General features: G+C 44.4%; 1 protein-coding gene across 20 annotated transcripts in view; it reads right to left on the bottom strand.

Annotated features, from left to right (window-relative positions):
• The window catches only part of madd (MAP kinase activating death domain), a 199,306-nt gene that overhangs the window by 122,018 nt on the left and 54,570 nt on the right, over positions 1-22,718 (bottom strand). For all 20 annotated transcript variants that reach the window (XM_033038463.1, XM_033038468.1, XM_033038455.1 and 17 more), the window contains 4 exons: positions 18,697-19,000; positions 15,022-15,153; positions 10,755-10,868; positions 542-622 (listed from right to left, as the gene is read on the bottom strand). In XM_033038463.1, the coding sequence (XP_032894354.1) occupies positions 542-622; positions 10,755-10,868; positions 15,022-15,153; positions 18,697-19,000 (631 nt within the window). The remainder of the gene's footprint in view (positions 1-541; positions 623-10,754; positions 10,869-15,021; positions 15,154-18,696; positions 19,001-22,718) is intronic.

Here is a 22,718-nt window from a genome sequence, read left to right as displayed (position 1 = left end):
TAACATTCACTGAGTACCCGAGCACAGATCCTCATGATGATAACCAGGTAAAACAATACCAGCAAAGGGTCAGGGAGCATTTGTAAGAAGTTCCTCTTTTCAAACAGTCAACAGTAACAATTATTACAAGATAAACCTGGGCACCTTTCAATCAAAGCAAATTTTCCAAGGTCACACCACTCAATGAAGATCAATCAAAATCCAAACTACTTCTGTCCACTACAAGCAATTGCTGAAAATCAAATGCTGCACCCACCACCCAAAGAGATGGGACTTCACTGCAATCTGGCCCGTAATAGCGGAACCAAGGCAACAGTCCAGACCATAAAATTGGATAGCTGGGACCGTCTCCAACCACCTAACCCAGCATGGCAGATCACCCACCATCAACCCAGGATGTGCTGGCTCATCCAACATGGAAATTGGCAGGTCGTAACCACATCAACAATGGGAGGCTGGTAGACCTCAACTCCCGCCCTCCAGACTCTTTCCATAAACTTCTCACATGGTATGGTCTTAGATGATCAAAACCACCTCTTACCTGCTTCAGATGCTTCTTTAGCTCAGTGGCTTCAGGTTCAGGCATAAGAGGCAACAGCTCTGCATTAGTTGGGGCAATAACCTGTCAAATATATTTTAAATACAAAAGTCAGACAAACAGCCTAAAACAGGAGAGGATATAATATGGATGTGAATTCAGATTCTAACAGACATGGTAAGTTAACTGCACATATCTAATTGCATCCTCGTCTGCTATATCAGTTGCCTGTCATCTTTATGCTCACCAGTGCCTTAAAAATGTTGAAAGATTCTGCATTCTCCATCCTTTTATAACTAAACAGGCAAAGTAATGCATTTTGGTAACTTAAACTAGGGCAGGGTTCAGGGGTCCTGAGACATCTATGGATATAAGTACATAGTTTGACCAAAGTGGTGACACAGTAAGACAAGGTGTTGAAGGCGGCGTATAACACACGCCTTCATTAGTCGGGACATTGCGTACATGTTACAGAGGTTGATAAGATCACACTTGTGGTGCATTATGTGCTTAAGCTAGTGAAGTTGTAAAGATCACAATGATGTTGCTGGAAAGGAGGGCTTGGATAGGCTGGGTTTGTCAGGGAGCAAAGCAAAATGGGAGGGTGACCTTAGAGATTTATAAAATCACTAGACCAAGTGGGACCCGTGGCCCCGTCCCCCAACGCATGGGGGGGGGGGGGTGTGCGGATTCGTCGTTCATCACGGGAGGGGAGGGGGTGGGGTGCAGGGAATGGGTGGGTGGCCGATGAGATTTCCCCCTCCCCCCCGATTGGCCCTCCACACTCCCTGCCTTGTGGCCAATCATCAGGATCGTGGGGCAGCAACCTCGTTACCATTGGCAACATCTCATTGTGATGTCATTGTGGCAGTCAGCAGCTTGAGAGCCCATTGTGATTGGTGCAGTGTGAGTGGCATTGTGACATAATCACTGGAAGCTCCTGGAAAAAGTGCTGTCTGTGAGCAGCAATCCGACAGGGAGATCCCCCCCCCCCCCTTCCCTGCCTTGTGCCCAAACACCAGGATTGCGGGACCAAAATGCAAGCAGAACTTGATGAGCACCCTTCACCATTGGTAGAGGGGCAGCAACCTCGTTACCGTTGGCAACGTTCTATTGTGCTGTCATTGTGGTAGTTGGCATCCACCTTGAGCCCATTGTTACCGTTGGCAACGTCCCATTGTGATGTCATTGTGGCAGTCGGCAGCCAGTTTGAGAGCCCATTGTGATTGGTGCACTGTGTGAGACATTGTGACATCATCACTGTGAGGAGGCTGGAAACTGTCAGAGAAGGCTGTTTTGGCTGTTTTTAAAATGTAATAACTTCGGAAATATAGGTGGAAATGCGACGGGAAGATGTTTATCGCCACCATGGGGAAAATGTGAGTAGGATGAGTGAAAATGGGAAGGCAGTGGCCTAGCGTTCGGAAGAAGATAGGAATTAACCAGATTGACACAGAGATACATCGTGGGCACAAACAAGACGAAGACTTTTAGTTATATAGAGACCAGGTGTGTACATAGGTGGATGGTCACAGTCCTTTCCCCAGTGTATGGGAGTTTAAAACGTGAGAGCAAGTGTTTAAGGTTAGAAGGGAAAGATTTAAAGTGATTTTGAACAACAGGTTTTAAACGCAGGAGGGTGGTGGGTATATGGAATGAGCTGCCAGAGGCAATGGTAGAGGCAGTTGCAATTACAACATTTCAAACTTACTTTAACAAGATACATGATTAGGAAAAGTTTAAATATGTGTCAAATGGAACCAAATAGGAACAGTTCATGAAGGCACCTTGGTCACCATGGGTGATTGTATATGCTATATAACCATGTCACATTTTTCCCACAATCATTCCACTTATGTCTTTGCACGTTCACTCAAACTGCCTATACAGTGCCCTCCATAATGTTTGGGACAAAGACCCATCATTTATTTATTTGCCTCTGTACTCCACAATTTGAGATTTGTAATAGAAAAAAATCACGTGGTTAAAGTGCACATTGTCAGATTTTAATAAAGGCCAATTTTATACATTTTGGTTTCACCATGCAGAAAGTTTATACATAGTCCACCCCCATTTCAGGACACCATAATGTATGGGATACAGCAATGTCATGTAAATTAAAATAGTAATGTTTACTATTTTGTTGCATATCCTTTGGTGATGCTCTGTCAGGCCTGTATTGCAGCCATCTTTAGCTTATGCTTGTTTTGGGGGCTAGTCCCCTTCAGTTTTCTCTTCAGCATATAAAAGGCATGCTCAATTGGGTTCAGATCGGGTGATTGACTTGGCCACTCGGGAATTGACCTTTTTTTAGCTTTGAAAAACTCCTTTGTTGCTTTAGCAGTATGATTGGGATCATTGTCTTGCTGTAGAATGAACCGTCGGCCAATGGGTTTTGAGGCATTTGTTTGAACTTGAGCAGATTGGATGTGTCTATACACTTCAGAATTCATTATGCTACTACCATCAGCAGTTGTATCATCAATGAAGTTAAGTGAGTCAGTGCCTTCAGCAGCTATACATCCCCAGGCCATAACACCCCCACCACCGTGTTTCATAGATGAAGTAGTATGCTTTGGATCTTGGGCAGTTCCTTCTCTCCTCCATACTTTGCTCTTGCCATCACTGATATGTTAATCTTAGTCTTATCTGTCCACAAGACCTTTTTCCAGAACTGTGGTTGCTCTTTTAAGTACTTCTTGACAAACTGTAACCTGGCCATCCTATTTTTGCAGCTAACCAGTGGTTTGCATCTTGCAGTGTAGCCATTATATTTCTGTTCATGAAGTCTTGGATGGACAGTGGTCAATGACAAATCCACACCCGACTCCTGAAGAGTGTTTCTGATCTGTCGGACAGGTGTTTGCGGATTTTTCTTTATTATAGAGAGAATTCTTCTGTCATTAGCTGTGGAGGTCTTCCTTGGCCTGCCAGTCCCTTTGTGATTAGTAAGCTTACCTGTGCTCTCTTTTAGACTGTGGGCCGAGCATCAAAAATGGGTCTAGAAATCAACTTTCGTGACCCATGTCTTGGAACTACAAGAAATTTTGCACAGATTTAGATAAAATATAATTGAGAAGGAAGTCTTAACTCGTCAGTGCCAAAAGTTGCACATTAATTAAACTAATTAGAAAATTAGATTAAAAAAATAGGGGATCCTGGGGAGCCTATTTCCGTGTTGCAGAATATTTAAACTATATTATTATACTATCTATCTATCTATGACTTGTGAATATGACTGTAATCATATATAATTACAATATATAAAAATAATATAATTAATATAATTGTGTGTTTTTTGAATGAGACTGCTGCAGAGGTCCGGCTCCTGAACCAGCCTAATTAATGGGTGAGGGCAGTTCTTCTGGGTTCCCACGTTTACTGAACCCCACTGACTGCCAGTGTGCAGAGTGGGGGTCACGGCCATAGTGGGACTGGGGCAGTGCCAGGCTGGGGGAAGGCTAAGGGATCTTCCACTGAGAGGAAAATGCCTAACCCTATACTAACCCTAACTCGCCCCCCTTCCAGAGCTGCCCACGGGTGGAGCCGCTTTGGGACCGGCTGCGGGCTCCGTACGTGTGGCCGCTCAGCTAGTCCACCTCAGCCAGCATGCCCTTCTGGATCGTTGTGGTGATGTTGGAGAGCAGCACTGCCCTGCACGCCGCCCGGGCCTCCTTCAGCACCCCCATAGCGCTGCTCCATCAGTCCACCCGCTCGCTCGTTGCAACACCGGCCGGCTGACAGCCCGACCGACTCCTCGCAGCACTCACCGGCCGTCCGACCACTCGCAGCATCCACCTGCCTACCAACTGCCCGACCGACCCTTTGCAGCACTCACAGGCCTGCCGACAGCCCAACTGACCCCTCGCAGCACTCACCGGCCTACCAACTGCCCGACCGACCCTTCGCAGCACTCACAGGCCCACCACCTGCTCGACCGACCCCTCGCAGCACTCACCGGCCTACCAACTGCCCGACCAACCCTTTGCATCACTCACCGGCCGTCCGACCACTCTCACCCTCCACCGGCGGACCGACAGCCCAACCGATCCTCCACAGCATCCATCGGCCTACCAACAAGCCCGACCGACCGACTGACCCTGGCTGTACATTTGTTATTTATCATTTTTATTTAACAGTTCACATCATAACTTTATAAAGTTAAATCAATTGAAAAACAAAATGATCAACAAGGTTAGCATTACCTTTATCCTTGGAAACCTTGTTATTGCTATTGATGTAATGAGGAGGCAGCCATGATCCCAGAGTCCTCGCTGCCTAGCGACCATAAAACAAAGCGCGGGATTGGTCAATTTGCGTCCGACCTCAATGTCAAATGTGCATTGATTGGACAATTACTACTCGGAAAATTTGAGGTTTTTGTCATATTTAAACAAAATGTGCAGGTTCTGGTCTTGACGAGTTTCAGGTATGATTTATATATTATTTTTACACAATATGTTAAAAATTCAGGTAGTTCCGTGAGTTGGGTCACGAACCTGAACGAAAAAGCTCCTCAGCCCACAGCCTATTTCTTCTTAATGATATTCCAAACAGTTAATTTTGGTAAGCCTAAGGCTTGGCTGATATCTGTAACAGTTTTATTCTTGTTTCTCAATCGCATAATGGCTTATTTGACTTTCAGTGGCACAACTTTTGTCCTCATGTTGATAAACAGCAATAGAAGTTTCCAAAGGTGATGGAAAGACTGAAGGAATGACTAGGTGCTGAGAGCTCTCTTATATCTGCATTAAGGAGGCATTTAAACACACCTGAGTAATTACAAACACTTGTGAAGCCATGTGTCCCAAACATTATGGTGCCCCGAAATGGGCGCACTATGTATAAACACAGCTGTAATTTCTACATGGTGAAACCAAAATGTATAAAAATGGCCTCCATTAAATTCTGACAATGAGCACCTTAAGCACGTGATTTTTTTCTATTACAAATCTCAAATTGTGGAGTACAGAGGCAAAGTTTATGGAGGGCACTGTATTCCTTTGCAGACCTTGTATGTAATCTTTGTAAATTACTTTCTATCTATATTTGCACAGTGGTAGAGCTGCTGCCCCACAGCGTCAGATCCTGATGTTGTCTGTGCGGAGTTTGTACGTTCTATCTGTGAATGCGTAGGTTTTCTCCGGTTGCTCCGGTTTCCTGACCAATCCCAAGTTTGCAGGTTAATTGGCTTCTGTAAATTGCCCCTTGTGTGTGGGACAATGTAAGTAAGTAATTTTTATTTATATAGCACTTTTAAATCAAATCATTTTGAAGCCAAAGTGCTTTGCAGAGAAAAAAATTAGATTACCATACATCCATATAAAATAAAAAAAGAAGAGAAAAAAAACACAATACACTATAGGATTCTTGGTTCTTGGTTCTTGGTTTCTTGGTCCTCCAAAATATTCCAAATGGAATTTAAACTGGAGAATCAACATGAACGTCCCCCCAACAGCAGAATCAACACTTTCCACTGTGAGGGAAGGCACCAAAAAGTCCAGTCCTCCTCCTTCTCCTAGTCCACCCGAGGTCGGGCCTATTTGAGGCCTCCACAGCCAGTCGCCGCAACGGAGGCCCAATGTTATAGGCCCACCTGCCGGGAAGATGGAACACCGGCGTCGGGTGAAAATAGTCCTCAGCGGCTTGGAAATGTCTGGAGCGGCCGCTCCCTCCCCGAAGACCGCGGCACCCGAAGTCCTCAGGCCGCGTTGGTCGGTGCTCCGACTCTGGCGATCTCGGATCCCAGGCTCCGTGATGTTTTAAATCCAGCGCCGCCCGCCTGCAGCTCCGCGATGTTGGGAGTCGGCGGTCACAGCACTCCGGAGCTTACCGCACGACGACCCGGTAAGGCATCGCCCGCTCCATGATGGTGTTCCAGCGATGTGCCGCCGCCGAAGCTGTAGTCCCGGCCGGTCCCGGCAGGAAACGCTGCTCCAGTCCCGACGGTAGGCCGCACGAGAGGACGAAGATGCGATTCGGAGGAAAACCGCAGAAATAAAGTTTCAATCAACTAGTGTATTGGTGATTGCTGGTTGGAGTGGACTCAGTGGGCCAAAGGGCCTGTTTCCAAACTGTATCTCTAAGTTAAGGTATCTATCATTGACTCGTCAGTAAATTTAGTCGCCATCTTTTAAACAAACTGTAATAAGTTAAGTCCAAGACAATTCCTAGTGCCCTACCTTACCAGGCACAAGGTACTGGGCAACGGACTAATGGTACAGAGCCTTACTGGTAATGGTGCGAAGCAAACTGAAAATACCTGAAACAATAACGACGGCTTTGTGTCTCAATGCAAGGAGCCTGACGGCCTGAAGGCTTTGTGTCTCAATGCAAGGAGCATTCGTAATAAGGTGGATGAGTTGAATGTGCAGATAGCTATTAATGACTATGATATAGTTGGGATCACGGAGACATGGCTCCAGGGTGACCAAGGCTGGGAGCTGAACATCCAGGGATATTCAATATTCAGGAGGGATAGAGAGAAAGGAAAAGGAGGTGGGGTAGCGTTGCTGATTAGAGAGGAGATTAACGCTATGGAAAGGAAGGACATTAGTTTGGAGGATGTGGAATCGGTATGGGTAGAGCTGCGAAACACTAAGGGGCAGAAAACGCTGGTGGGTGTTGTGTACAGGCCACCTAACAGTAGTAGTGAAGTTGGAGATGGTATCAAACAGGAAATTAGAAATGCGTGCGACAAAGGCAAAACCGTTATAATGGGTGACTTCAATCTACATATAGATTGGGTGAATCAAATTGGCAGGGGTGCTGAGGAAGAGGATTTCTTGGAATGTATGCGGGATAGTTATCTAAATCAACATGTAGAGGAACCAACGAGAGAGCAGGCTATTTTAGACTGGGTATTGAATAATGAGGAAGGGTTAGTTAGCAGTCTTGTTGTACGTGCCCCCTTGGGCAAGAGTGACCATAATATGGTTGAGTTCTTCATTAGGATGGAGAGTGACATTGTTAATTCAGAAACAATGGTTCTGAACTTAAAGAAAGGTAACTTTGAGGGTATGAGACGTGAATTGGCCAAGATTGACTGGCAATTAATTCTAAAAGGGTTGACGGTGGATATGCAATGGAAGACATTTAAAGACTGCATGGATGAACTACAAAAATTGTTCATCCCAGTTTGGCAAAAGAATAAATCAGGGAAGGTAGTGCATCCGTGGATAACAAGGGAAATCAGTGATAGTATCAAAGCGAAGGATGATGCGTACAAATTAGCCAGAAAAAGCAGCATACCGGAGGACTGGGAGAAATTCAGAGACCAGCAGAGGAGGACAAAGGGCTTAATTAGGAAAGGAAAAATAGATTATGAAAGAAAACTGTCAGGGAACATAAAAACTGACTGCAAAAGTTTTTATACATATGTGAAAAGAAAGAGATTAGTTAAAACAAATGTAGGTCCCTTGCAGTCAGAAACAGGTGAGTTGATCATGGGGAACAAGGATATGGCGGACCAATTGAATAACTACTTTGGTTCCGTCTTCACTAAGGAAGACATAAATAATCTGCCGGAAATAGCAGGGGACCGCGGGTCAAAGGAGTTGGAGGAATTGAGTGAAATCCAGGTTAGCCGGGAAGTGGTGTTGGGTAAATTGAATGGATTAAAGGCCGATAAATCCCCAGGGCCAGATAGGCTGCATCCCAGAGTACTTAAGGAAGTAGCTCCAGAAATAGTGGATGCATTAGTAATAATCTTTCAAAACTCTTTAGATTCTGGAGTAGTTCCTGAGGATTGGCGGGTAGCAAACGTAACCCCACTTTTTAAGAAGGGAGGGAGAGAGAAAACGGGGAATTACAGACCAGTTAGTCTAACATCGGTAGTGGGGAAACTGCTAGAGTCAGTTATTAAAGATGGGATAGCAGCACATTTGGAAAGTGGTGAAATCATTGGACAAAGTCAGCATGGATTTACAAAAGGTAAATCATGTCTTACGAATCTTATAGAATTTTTCGAGGGTGTAACTAGTAGCGTGGATAGGGGAGAACCAGTGGATGTGGTGTTTCTGGACTTCCAGAAGGCTTTCGACAAGGTCCCACATAAGAGATTAGTATACAAACTTAAAGCACACGGCATTGGGGGTTCAGTATTGATGTGCATAGAGAACTGGCTGGCAAACAGGAAGCAAAGAGTAGGGGTAAACGGGTCCTTTTCACAATGGCAGGCAGTGACTAGTGGGGTACCGCAAGGCTCAGTGCTGGGACCCCAGCTATTTACAATATATATTAATGATCTGGATGAGGGAATTGAAGGCAATATCTCCAAGTTTGCGGATGACACTAAGCTGGGGGGCAGTGTTAGCTGTGAGGAGGATGCTAGGAGACTGCCAGGTGACTTGGATAGGCTGGATGAGTGGGCAAATGTTTGGCAGACGCAGTATAATGTGGATAAATGTGAGGTTATCCATTTTGGTGGCAAAAACAGGAAAGCAGACTATTATCTAAATGGTGGCCGACTAGGAAAAGGGGAGATGCAGCGAGACCTGGGTGTCATGGTACACCAGTCATTGAAAGTGGGCATGCAGGTGCAGCAGTCAGTGAAGAAAGCGAATGGTATGTTAGCTTTCATAGCAAAAGGATTTGAGTATAGGAGCAGGGAGGTTCTACTGCAGTTGTACAGGGTCTTGGTGAGACCACATCTGGAGTATTGCGTACAGTTTTGGTCTCCAAATCTGAGGAAGGACATTATTGCCATAGAGGGAGTGCAGAGAAGGTTCACCAGACTGATTCCTGGGATGTCAGGACTGTCTTATGAAGAAAGACTGGATAGACTTGGTTTATACTCTCTAGAATTTAGGAGGTTGAGAGGGGATCTTATAGAAACTTACAAAATTCTTAAGGGGTTGGACAGGCTAGATGCAGGAAGATTGCTCCCGATGTTGGGGAAGTCCAGGACAAGGGGTCACAGCTTAAGGATAAGGGGGAAATCCTTTAAAACCGAGATGAGAAGAACTTTTTTCACACAGAGAGTGGTGAATCTCTGGAACTCTCTGCCACAGAGGGTAGTCGAGGCCAGTTCATTGGCTATATTTAAGAGGGAGTTATTATTAAAGCTTTATTTCAGACACAGGTCCATATAACACATCAAACAGTACAAAGAATTACAAAGATACATTAAAAAATTGCATATTAGCCTAAAATATATATAAGCTATTGCACCAATGCCGTCTTAGCCTAGAAGTGAATCTATAGCAGCTTTTCAGAGGGCTGACTAGGGCTTCAATTATGTGGTTCTCTGATTTGTCCAGGCGACACATAAAACTAAACATCAGCTGTCTTAAGAGTGCCTCACAGGTTGGCACTCTAGTGGACACAAACAATTGACTGGCACTATGCCACCTAGGGACACGAAGTAGCAACCTCATTGCATCATTGTATGCAACCTTAAGCCTCTGCATACTCTTTTTCTTATAATTAGACCACAATTGAGCAGTATATAACGGTGTGATGTAGGTTCTGAACAGGGAACACTTCACAGAATCAGAGCACATATAAAACTTCCTTATAAGCATGTTGGCTTGAAGATAAATTTTACAGCGCTGTCGGTAGAGGTCTTTGTCATCCTTCCAGTCATCAGATATGACATGACCTAAGTATTTAATTTCCTCACACACAGCAAGAGGACTGTCTGACAAATAAAAGGTCGGAAAAGTTGATTCCCTGTCCTCAGCGCTTCTAATTACCATTATGCGGCTTTTCTTAGCGTTACACTTAATGTCATAATCAAGGCCATACTGAGAGCACACCTTCAGCATCTGCTGCAGCCCAGCACTATATGGACAGAGCAGGACCAGGTCATCTGCATACATCAGATGATTAACAATACTGTTGCCCACAAGACAGCCAGTTTTTAGCCTATTTAACTGATTTGACAATTCGTCCATATAAACATTAAATAAAATAGGATGTTAGATGTGGCCCTTGTGGCTAAGGGGATCAGAGGGTATGGAGAGAAGGCAGGTACGGGATACTGAGTTGGATGATCAGCCATGATCATATTGAATGGCGGTGCAGGCTCGAAGGGCCGAATGGCCTACTCCTGCACCTAATTTCTATGTTTCTATGTTTCTATAAACAGCTAACTAATAAATATCAACACCCTCACCACAAATATTTTTTTTATCATGCCCAACCCATGAAGCCATAACCTTCCAAATTCACTTGGCATTATATTTTGTTCATCACCTGTTTGCTAATATCTCACCTTGTTAGCATCCAAATCAACTAGCCACACATCATCCGGCATCTTGAAATCAGCCTTATAAAGGAAGAAACTGGCTGGAACTCCAATGATGTAGGGGGTCGGAGCTAGAAGTAACTTTAAAAAAAAGAGAATGGTTGCTTGTTACTGACAATTATATAAGCATCATTATTTACAGTGGTAAACTATTGTTGGGAAAACTTTGCAAAGTGTATAAACCCACCTAACAACATACACATCTATCATGATTATAATTAGAGCCAGGATTTTGCCATAAATGCCATAAATGCCTTTTCATGCATTTTTGATGATTTCAGGAAGATAATGCCCTTTTCACGATTGAGTGCCTCAATCAGCCTTTTTTTGCCAGGGCGAAACCCGGCTGTAATTGGGTGTTAAGTGGTGATTGGAGAGGGGTGCATGGGAAAGGGTCCAGTCTGCAGACTGGAGTCATGCTTTAAGTAGGTGTGAAGTGGTGATTGGGGAGGAGTAGGTGGGGGAAGGATCTAGTCTTTTCAAACTGGAGTCAAGCTGTGAGTAGGTGTGAAGTTTTGGTTGGGGAAGGGGTGTGGGGTACCAGGGTTAATCGAACCTGCAGTAGAACTCGTTCAGGTCATTGGTCAGGTGACGATTGCCCAAGGAGCGGGGGTTTTTTCCTCTTGTAGCTTGTGATTTCTTGCAAGCAATTCCACACTGAAGATGAGTCATTTGCTGAGAACTTGCTCCTCAACTTCTCACGAGTACCTTTACTTGGCAGCTCTGATTCCTCTTCTCAGCTTGTACTTGGCCTGCCTGTAGAGGTCTGCATCCCCGCTCCTGTAGGATCTACCCCTGCAAGCGTCAAAATGCCTAAAGTCGTCAACGCCTTGTAAAAAACTGAACGATTTGGTGTGAGTGTACGGGAGTGATGTATTCACTACAGACAACTGTGTGCAGTTTTGCAAAGCATGTGAGAAAGCAGTGAATCATGCGAATAAATATTTTGTCTCCCAGCATGTACAGACAGTTAAACACAAGTCGACGACAGAGAAACTGAAGGTAAGAAATACGTAAGTTTATCTCCTCACAACCTTTACTGCTGGCTCCAATCGCAAATCTGAGTTTTCGAGTAATCTGTGCAAAGCATTAATTGATGCTGGAATTCCACTGTGGAAATTGGAAAACAAATCTCTCAGAGGTTTTTAAGGGAAATACACAAAGGAACCTATATCGAGCGAGTCATCATTACAGAAAAATTATGTTGACAGCAACTTCAACATTGTTGTGCAGAAAATTAGAGATGAAGTTGCATGCAACAAAATATGGATCTCAATAGACAAGACAACCAATGCTGTGGGGAGATATGTTGCCAATGTGGTCATCGGTAAACTGGAGGCAGGTCAACCATCAAAGGTTGACACTGGAAGTGTTGGAGAAGTCAAAAAGCACAACTATTGCTCAGTTGTTTACATCTTCACTTGCTGTACTTTGTACTTAAAGTTCCTGGTGATGTAGGTAAAGACATACAAGGAAAATGTGAGAGGGGGATTTTAGCTAACAAAGATCTTGAAGAAGTACAAAACATAGCTGAATTTCTTAAAGGTAGTTGCAATGCACAAGATATCAACATGAATGTAGAGTTTGTAGCTTGTTTCAGGAATGCACCAGTGACCTCACCTGGAGTAGAAAGAAGTTTTTCACAACTGAAGCATATTCTGTCTGACAGTCGGCATAGTTTAACACCAGATAATTTGAATAAAATGCTAGTAGTTATGTGCAACCAGGCAATAAAGTAGTATACCTTTATAATTATGATTTTAACCATATTTTGGTGGTGGAAATACATGCCTTTTTATGCCTTTTTTGTCAATAAATGCCTTTTTCGTGCCTTATCTGTAATTTTATTTTGCCTTTTCACCTACCTATTTCAGAGATTTTTAGCGCCTAAACATCCTGGCTCTAATTATAATAAATATCAGCACTACGTCAACAAAAGTCAGAATCCTATGCTCTATCTGATACGATTTAAACCTCACTTTGTTTCTACTAGGCCACAACCAGGATATAAATATTCCCTCCTTCCCTCCAGGCACAAAAACCCCATCTCTATCCACCCCACTGTGCATAAACTGCCCTACTCCTCTCTGCCCCACACCCCACTCACCTCAATCAAAACATTCCTACTACTTTCCACCACTGAATATGAAACACCCCTCCACCCTGGGGAACTGATTTTCCATTGCACTCTCAGGTGTTAGATGCAATAGTTAGAGGAACTGCAAACCAACTTTGTTCAAGTTTAAAGGCAATGTTACTAAATGAAATGATTGCTGCAACATGCTCATTAAACAAAGTGTTTACACACAAGTATGTTAGGAGACCAAAATAAACCAAATGTCAACAGTAGTGCATCCTAGTGTCTATCATAGCTCTTCTATCATTTCCATGAATGACGGGGAGTAGTCCTCTACTATTTAGCCATAAAATATCCATCTACATTAAATCTACAGAATTATATACAGCAACAGACCATCCAAAGACTTGCAGCAAAGACAAAGATCAATAGCCAAAACAAGTTTTCAACTCCTATTAAGTACACTATCTTCACAATCAAATATCAATTGCAAAACGTCATCAATGCTTCTTTAAGAAAATGCCCAAAGAAGCCCTTTTGATGTATTTTACCATCAGCTTTATGATTCCTTAACTCCTCTATTTAAGGAATTCTCCAACTACAATGGGTTTAAAATCAGACCTCAAGCACATTGTATCTCTAGATTATAATATATACTAGACCAAGTGCAGACCCGTTGGGTCTGTTCCCCCAACGTGCGGTTGTGGGGGGGGGGGGGGGGGAGGCGGCATGCAGCGTCACACACACTAACTATCCCCCCCCCCCGCACTCGCGCTAATTACCCCCCTTGATATTATATTAATATTATTAATTTGCTCCTTTTACCCCATAACCACCCTATCTACTGACGCATAGCCCCCAACTTGCAGTCACATCTAGAGAGAGGAGAAGGGAGGGGGGGGGGTTAGAGAGTGAGGGCAGAGAGAGAAGGGGCAGAGACAGAGAGAGAGACAGAGACATAGAGAGGGGCAAGAGGGATAGGGGGGAGGAGAAGAGAGAGGGTGGGTGAGGGGGGAAAGGTGGGGGAGGAGAGAGAGAGGGTGAGAGTGAGGGGGGGAGAGAGGGGGTGCTGAGATGGGGGAGAGGTGGGGATCGGGGAGGGAGGGGGGAGGTTGGAGGGAAGAGGGTAGGGGGTGTGGAGGGGAGGGGGTTTAGGGGAGGGAGGGAGGGTGGGGGAGGGGAGGAGGGGGATAGAGAGGGGGAGGAGATAGGGGGAGGGGAGGAGGGGGGTAGAGAGGGGGTGTGCTGAGAGGGGGGCGAGGTGAGGGGAGGGGGAGAGGTGGGGAGCAGGGAGGGGGAGGGAGGGTGGAGGGAAGGGGGTAGGGGTGTATGGAGGGGAGGGGGTTTAGGGGAGGGATGGTGGGGGAGGGGATGGAGGGGGGAGAGGTAGAAAAAGAGGGGAGAGAGAGAGAGAGAGAGTTGGGGGGGTAGAGGAGAGGGGAGGGGGAGAGGAGAGGGGGGAGAGGAGAGGGGGGAGAGGAGAGGGGGGAGAGGAGAGGGGGGAGAGGAGAGGGGAGAGGAGAGGAGGGGGGGGGGGGGAGGGGAGGGGGGAGGGGAGGGGGGAGGGGGGGGGGCGGGAGGCGGGAGAGGAGAGGGTGCCTTTTTACTTCAACCCAAACAACCATTTGCAGGCAGTGCTTTGTTCCTCAAACTAACCATATTTGCATTTTCAAACCACATTATAGGTACTCACAGCTGTGGAGACATTTGTTCAGTGTTATTCAGAGCTCTGATTGAGGCACACCACTTGCAGAGACTGATTGAGGCACACCACTTCCTGGTTTTATAGTCCCTCCCCCTCCCTCCAGCAGGGGCAGCAGAGAGAATGGGGAATTTTGTAAAAACATTAATATCTCTGTCATTTTTCATCGACGGGAAAAATCCTCGGCACACATGCGGCGGACGGGGGCTCTGAGCGAGGTGGCCAAAAATGACGGCCGTAGGTGGTGGCGTTCTCTCGGAAATCGCAGCACAGAAGGCCAAAAGCGGTCAAGAACAGAGATTTAGTAATATAGATTATATATCTATTAATATAATCGATATAACATAATTTCTTGCCCAAAATACCAATATCCTTCTGCAACCTAAATAAACTCAATGCACAGTTGGGTGCTCTATTGGATCGAATTTCATTAGCTTCCATACTTCACGCCATACCTGTTCTGCTGAAGCCATGCAAGTGGGGAGCAAGGGAATAACTGGAAACATATATTCCAAAGGATAGATCATTGCAACAAAAGCCATCACACTCATGGAGAGTGCATTGTAGTCACGGGACTGCAACACCACCTGTAAAGTAAACAGAAGGAAGATCACCAAACAGGAACATTGAGCCATAGGCACATGTAACAGTGCTATATAAAAAAGCAGTTTGAAAATATGGGATTTATTGACCTAAGCCCAACAACAGAATCTATTGAGAAAATGCCATTATTGTGAGCATGTCAAAGGTCCTTGCAAAACATGCCCTGTAGATTTTCAATCGGGAGCATAGGTTTAATATGAGGAGGAATTTATTTAGTTAGAGCACGGTGAATCTGTGGAAATTTTTGCCACAAAGGCCAAGTCAATGGATATTTTAAGGCAGAGATATAGATCCTTGATTAGTCAGGGTGTCAGGGGTTATGGGGAAAAGGCAAAAGAATGGAGTTAAGAGGGAAGGATAGATCAGCCATGATTGAATGGCAGAGTAGACTTTATGGGCCTAATTCTGCTCCTATCACATGAAAATCTCAACATAGCAGTCAACTGTTTATGACTGACAGAAGAAATTGCCTTAACTTGGCAGAGCAGATTCCATGACCAAATTTCCCACTTCACCTCAGTTCACAGCAACCACAGAATAAATCACCATCTAGCATGCATCCAAGCAGCAGTAAATTTTAGTGTTTCAGTAATTTACTATTTTGACCCTTAAATCTGTGCCTGCTCCATAAGAAAATTCATCCAATCACTTGCTTTCTTTGCTGCAATCTACCACCGCAAAGAATGGTATAATTTGCTAAATTGTTGATAATGTTGCTTCAATAGGGTCAAATGTTTTAATAAATACCACAAAAACCAAGAGGCCAACACCAAGTTCAGCAGATCTCCCTTGCAACAACTTACCAGTGAGCAATACTTCCATCCACATCTCTTGATTCTACAAACAATTCTGGATCCAATCTGATGCTCTGAGATTCCAGAAGTTTACATTTCACTGACCAAACTGATATGTGAACCCTTGATAAAATCAATATTGATTGCATTAAATGTGCTTCTTCATCCCTCCTTATTCTTTCAAAAGAAAATTCAATCGAATGACACAGCTGTTACCACCCTTAATAAATGCATGATGACCGAATGCCTTGTGACGGTCCTTGATGAATCATTGGCTTTCTAACTGACAATTTGTAATGGTGCTCAAATGTTTTCACTGATTTTTCTGGCACTAATGTTAGAGCGACAAATTATACAAGTAGCTCACTTGCCCCAGCTCTCCAGAACATTGATTTGTTATTGTGTTGTTGGTCCTCCAATCTGTACCCAACTGAAAATAACTTTGCTCAGGCAGTGAACTACTGTGTCGGAAACCAGGTTCAGATCCCTGCCTTCCACTGTGGCTTAAATGTGCTTCTTCATCCCTACTTATTCTTTCAAAAGAAAATTCAATCGAATTCTATCGCAGTCGCTGTCTCAAAAAGGCAGCCAACATCATCAAGGACCCACACCATCCTGGCCACGCACTCACATCTCCACTACCATCGGGCAGAAGGTACAGGAGCCTGAAATCTGTTACATCCAGGTTCAGGAACAGCTACTTCCCCACAGTCATCAGGCTATTAAACTTGCCAACAAACAGACTCTGAACTGCAACAGCCTATTGCACGTTATCTGCTTATTTATGTGTATATTAAACTGAACTATTCTGTATTTTTACTTACTATATTCTGTTGTGCTGCAGCAAGCAAGAATTTCATTGTCCTATCTGGGACACATGACAATAAACTCTCTTGACTTGACTTGCCCATGGCTCAGTGTGGGTACTTGAGATGACTGGTGGTGGGTCAACTAGGGCAAGCATGTTAGATGGGATAGAAGTTCCTGTCTCCCTGTCCCCTTGCTTGGTTGCACACTACAAAGACCAAAAACTACCATTGGGTTCAGTACTATAAAGAAATCACTAGGCTTGGGAAAGCTGTGCAGCCAAATTAAGATGGGGAAGCCAGCCACTTGAGAGAGTGCAGGATGTTGGCAGTCTATCAACGTACAGAGCATCTGGTTCTTCGGAATGGGGTGGGGATGCAAAGATGTGACTGGTGGGTGGCATAACGTTGTAGGTGACGGAAGTGTCGGAAGATGATGTGTTGGATGTGCACTGTAGAGCCCTGGGGAATACTGTAGAGCAGCAGAAACTAGTGCAAATATATAGTTTCCTGTAAATATAGTATCCCTGTAAATGGCATCCGAGATAGAAAAGTGGCTGGACTTCATCAGTCAAGGAACTGAGTATCGAAAATGGGACATTATGTTACAGTTGCACAGATGTTGACGAATTAACACCTGGAATATTGTGTTCAGTTTTGGTCATCCTGCTACAGGAAAGATCCTATTAAATTGGAAAGATTGCAATGAAGATTTATAAGGATACCGCCAAGATTCACGGGCTCGAGTTATAGGGAAAGTTTGGGCAGGCTAGGACTTTATTCCGTAAAGCACAGGAGGCTGAGGGGTGAACCATAGAGGTGCATGAACGAGAATAAGTAAATGCGCAGTCTTTTTCCAAGAACCGGAGGGCATAAAGATGGACACAAAGTGGTGGAGTAACTCAGCTCACCGTTCTTCAGTCCCGACCCGAAATGTCACCCATCCTTTTTCTCCAGAGATGCTGTCTGACCCGCTGAGGTAATCCACCACAATGTGTCTATCTTTGTAATAAACCAGCATCTGCAGTTCCTTGTTTCTACTCGGGAGCATAGGTTTAATATGAGAGGGGAACAATTTAATAGGAAGCTGAGCGGTAAATTTTTCCACACAGAGGGCGGTAGGTATATGAAATGATCTGTCAGAATAAATAGTTGATAAATAGATGTGTGAGATATTGAATTTTGGGAAGTCAAGGGACCTTCACAGGGAATTGTAGAAGTGTTGTAGAATAGAGTGATCTGGGAATGTGGGTACATAGTTCCCTGAAGGTGGCGTCAAAGGTGGATGGGATGGTCAAGGCGGCTTTTAGTACATTGACCTTCAATCAGCGTATTGAATATAGAAGTTGGGATGTTGTGTTAAATTGTATAAGATGTTGGTGAGACAGCATTTGGAGTATTGTATTCAGTTTTGGTCACCTTCCTGTAGGTATAATATCATTAAGCTTGAAAGAGAGCAGAGAAGATTTATGAGAATGTTGCCAGGACCCGAGGGCCTGAGCTATAAGAAAAGGGTTGGCAGACTAAGACTTTATTCCTTGGATCACAGGAGGATGACGGGAAATAATGTTTGAAACAATGAGGGTAATAGATAGCATTTATGCACAGAGTCTTTTACCAAGATAGGGGACAGGTACCAGAGGACATAGGTTTAAGGTAAGGGCAAGATTTAATTGGAACTTAATGTGAAACATTTTCACTGAGGGTGGTTGTTATATGGAATGAGCTGCCAGATGAGGTAGTTCAGGTAGGTACTATATATAACAGCCTAAAAAAAACATGGACAGGTACATGGATAGGAAAGGTTTTGAGGGATATGAGCCAAAAGCAGGCAAATGGGACTTGCAATGATGGACCATCTTGGTTGGCATGGAGGAGTTGAGCTGAAGGGCCCATTTTCGTGCTGTACAACTGCATGACTCCTCACCTTGTGTTCCAACAAGATGCAGCTGAGTACTTGCAGGCAGGGTTCTACTCCGAGCAGCTCGAGGGGCAGATGCAGAGGGAAATCCACCAATGAGAAGCGGGCTATGTCTGGCAGAGCAAAAGTGAGGGCTGGCTGGAGGTCCCGGGGCAGTATCTCCACATCTACTCTCTTCTGGCCAGGAACTGGTACAGGCGAGTGCAGGAGCCGGTAGATCCACGATTCAATCTCTCTCACATCATGCAGGATGACACTAGACTTTTCGTCCACTGTGAGAGAGCCAGTGAAAAGTCTCCACATGGTGTCTCTGAGAAAGAAAAGAAAAACCATTATTGTAGCAATGTTACAAAATTTTGAGATTTTAAAAATCAAGTCTGTAATTTATCCCATCAGATAAAGCATAAAAATAAGTTTAATTTGACACCTAATTCACTTTCATATCTCAAGTATTAAAAAAGTTATGGCCATTTTCATACTGGGAAATGAGCATCTTGTTCCCTATTGATTTTCTATGGACATAACAAAAAAGCTGTGATCGTGAACAGTCAAAAGCCCATAACTTTCTTAAAAATTAAGAGAACTGAATGAAATTTTCAGTTATCATAGATTGAAGCATTCTGAAACAAATATAAAATAATCTTACTTGGATGACCTGAAATTAAAGCATATAATTAGTTAGTTACCTAATTGTAGCTAATTTCAGACTTCAATTACTAGATCTAAACATCTATCCATTTCTTAATAAATGATTAACATTTTTAAATAGCCTAAATGTCCAAATAATATTCACAAATAATTCACAATAAAACATGATTTTTAAATCTCATTTACATTAATTTATAGGCCAAATGGAAGGAATTTAGTGTTTAATTGCTGTAAATAAATGCCCATTTAAATCAGCTTTCTAGTGGGTCCCTGTGGAACGCGCTGGTTTAGAACGTTCACATTGCGGTAGATTTGTGCCCCAAATGCCGAGAAAAATACTGCGCGATATAATGGGCCCAAATTGAGCTACTCGCAATATTAAACTTAGTATAAAGGGATCTTTAGAAGCCCTTTTTAATGTAAAAATATACAACCTAACTTCTGCTATTTGCTTTATGAGACCCTGCGGTTGCTGACGGTCGCGGGTTTAGAGATTGATTTTTAAACTACTATAACTATTATTCAAGGCCTTTAAACCTAATAATAGCTTTTGCGACGGGGTCTTCCAGCGATTTTTCGTTAATAATTAACTAGGCTGAACATTTTCGATTGGAACAGCTTAGAGAAAATCGCGTTTTAAACCCGCCCCCTCTAAACGGCGCCAAAATCGCGCACACCCTCAGCAACAGATCTTCAACGATGCTTCAGGTAGGCTTTGCAACATACCTAATTATTGCACATTATGGCACACAATAACATACATGGGCTGAATAGAGAAGGTTGGATTGAGATAGAGGCTCTCTTTTTAACCCGAAGTAAAGACAGAGCCAGAATACCAGTGTGTTCTTTAAAATGCCAGGAATAAAGAGCGGATAAGGAGGCAAGGAGCAAAACATCCAGGAAACAGAAAAGGTTTTGCTGCTCGCTGATCTATTCCCTATATTTTGCTAGTTATAAGTTCCAACCTCCAGCAGCATTGTAATTAACGAATATCTAAACGGAGCATTCAGTGACAGAATGTCAGACCCACTACTACTCAATACACTGGAGAGCATTTTGAGAAACAAGATATACATACATTTGGATAGACAGCGGCTGATTAAGGATAGTCAACATGGTTTTCATGGTCGATCATGCCTCGTGAATGATTGTTTTTTTGAGGAAGTAACCAAGAAGGTTGATGAACACAGGATGATAGTCGCAGTCTATGACAAGGCCTCAGTAAGGCCTTTGATAAGGATTTGCATGGTCAGTTGCTCTGGAACGTTAGATCAAATGAGATCCAGGGAGAGTTAACTAACTGGATACAGAATGTGTAGGAAAGAACTGCAGATGCTGGTTTAAATTGAAGGTAGACACGAAATGTTGGAGTAACTCAGGCAGCATCTCTGGAGAGAAAAAATGGGTGACATTTTGGGTCGAGACCCTTCGTCAGTCTGACACTTCAGTTCTACACCTAGGTGGTGCCGCACATGGCAGCTGTGCCAATAGCCTGTCTTGCTATCTTCATCTTTTGCTGTTTTGGTCTGTGTTGGACTTTTTTGGAGCTCTAGTCTTTTTTATGTGGGGGGTGGGGGGGAGGAAGGGGGAAACTATTTTTCAGGGTCCCTACCTGGTCGGAGAGGCAGCTTTTCTCCGGGCTGCAATTTCGACCCGTCCTCGCGGCCTACCAGCGGGCCTGGAGCGGCGTTTCCTGAGGGGACTGCCCAGTACCTCGACTTTGGCGGCGGCACAGCGCTGGAGCGCTATCGCGGAGCGGAGCGGGCGATGCCTTGCCTGGGTTGCCGCGCTGGAGCTCTGGTGAGCTGAAGACCGCCGAGAAAAACATCGCGGAGCTGTGGGTCTGTGGAGCGGCCAGCTGCGGGCGGCAGCGCTGACCTTAAACATCAGGAGCCTGGGATCTCTCGCTGAGATCGCCAGTGGTGAAGCTCCTTCCGGCGCGGCCCTGTTGGCTTCGGTAGCCGCGGTCTCCGGTAAGGGAAGTGGCCGTTCCAGGGTTCCCATGCCGCTGAGAGGATTCTCCCGACGCCGGAGCACCATCACCCGGCGAGAACGGCCTGGAACATCGGGCCTCCGTAAAGGCAACTGTGGAGGCCTCAATAGGCCCGACTATGGGTGGACATGGGATGGGGACTGGACTTTGTGCCTTCCCTCATAATGGGAACCATTGTGGGGGGATGTTTTTGTTTACATTTCTTTATTGCTGTTATGTCTGTATTCTTTCTTTGTGTGCTGCATTGGCAAGAAGAATTTCACTACACCTAGGTGTATGTGACCAATAAAATAACCTTTGAACCTTGGAACCTTTGTTTACTTGTATGTTTTTTGTATACCTTTAGTTTTTGTATCATGTGGGGATGGGGGTTTGGGGAAGCCTTTTTTATCTCTTTCCACGACGAAGATGCAACTTTTTCATCGCATCTCTGTCTGCACTGTGGCTTTAACATCGTGGAGCTGGTGGTCCCTTTATTCGGGATCAACTTCGGGAGCTCCAACCGCAGGAGCATCAACCTCCCCGATCGTGGGAGCTTCGATCGCCCCAATGCAGGAGGAAAGAAGGTATAAGTTAATTGCTTTCCATTACAGTAGGGAATGTTAGGTCTCCGATAAAACAAGATGGACGTGCTGCCTACACTGGTGAGGACTCGGAGGGAGTACCGTGATGGCATTGATCTCAGTGTTTTGCGGGGACATGGCTCCATGAGGTCATCTTAGCGTCTAGTGCGAGTATGGACGGCTTTCTGATTGTTCGGGCGGACAGGGACTGCAGAGAGTGACAGCGGTGAATACAACTCTGGTCACATCACGGTGAAGGACCGGACATCGATCTGATGGCTGGGGGTCTCCGCTTATGCTGTGTGCCCTGGGGATTCTCACTCATTGGTGGCTGTTTAAGTCAATGTTTAATTTTTATGTGGTTATGTATCTTGTTGCTTTTTTGTGTGACTGTTGGCAAATCAAATTCCTTGTATGTTCGCATACTTGGTTAATAAATTAATTACAGTTACATTCCTTCTCTCCAGAGATATACGGCTTATTGTGTCTAACTGGATACAGAATTGGCTTAATGGTAGAAGGCAGAGAGTGGCGGTAGAAGGCTGTTTTTCAGACTGGAGGTCTGTAACTCGTGGTGTGTTTCAAGGATTAGTGCTCGGCCCACTGCTGTTTGCCATCTAGATCAACAATTTGGGTACAAGGTATGATTCGTAAAATGCAGATGACATTAAAACGTGGGAATCTAGACAATGAAGATGGTTATCAATAATTATAGTTGGATCTTGATTGGCGATTCATTACAAAAATTAACAAACCTATCCCCTCCAAAATAAACATTCGGTTGTATAATTTGCAAGGCAAAAACCCATCACCATGTTCACACA

The sequence above is a fragment of the Amblyraja radiata genome, chromosome 20, assembly GCF_010909765.2.
Source record: "Amblyraja radiata isolate CabotCenter1 chromosome 20, sAmbRad1.1.pri, whole genome shotgun sequence".
Taxonomy (NCBI): domain Eukaryota; kingdom Metazoa; phylum Chordata; class Chondrichthyes; order Rajiformes; family Rajidae; genus Amblyraja; species Amblyraja radiata.
The sequence above is the reverse complement of the archived record's forward strand: the minus strand, read 5'-3'. Positions and strand labels throughout refer to the sequence as shown.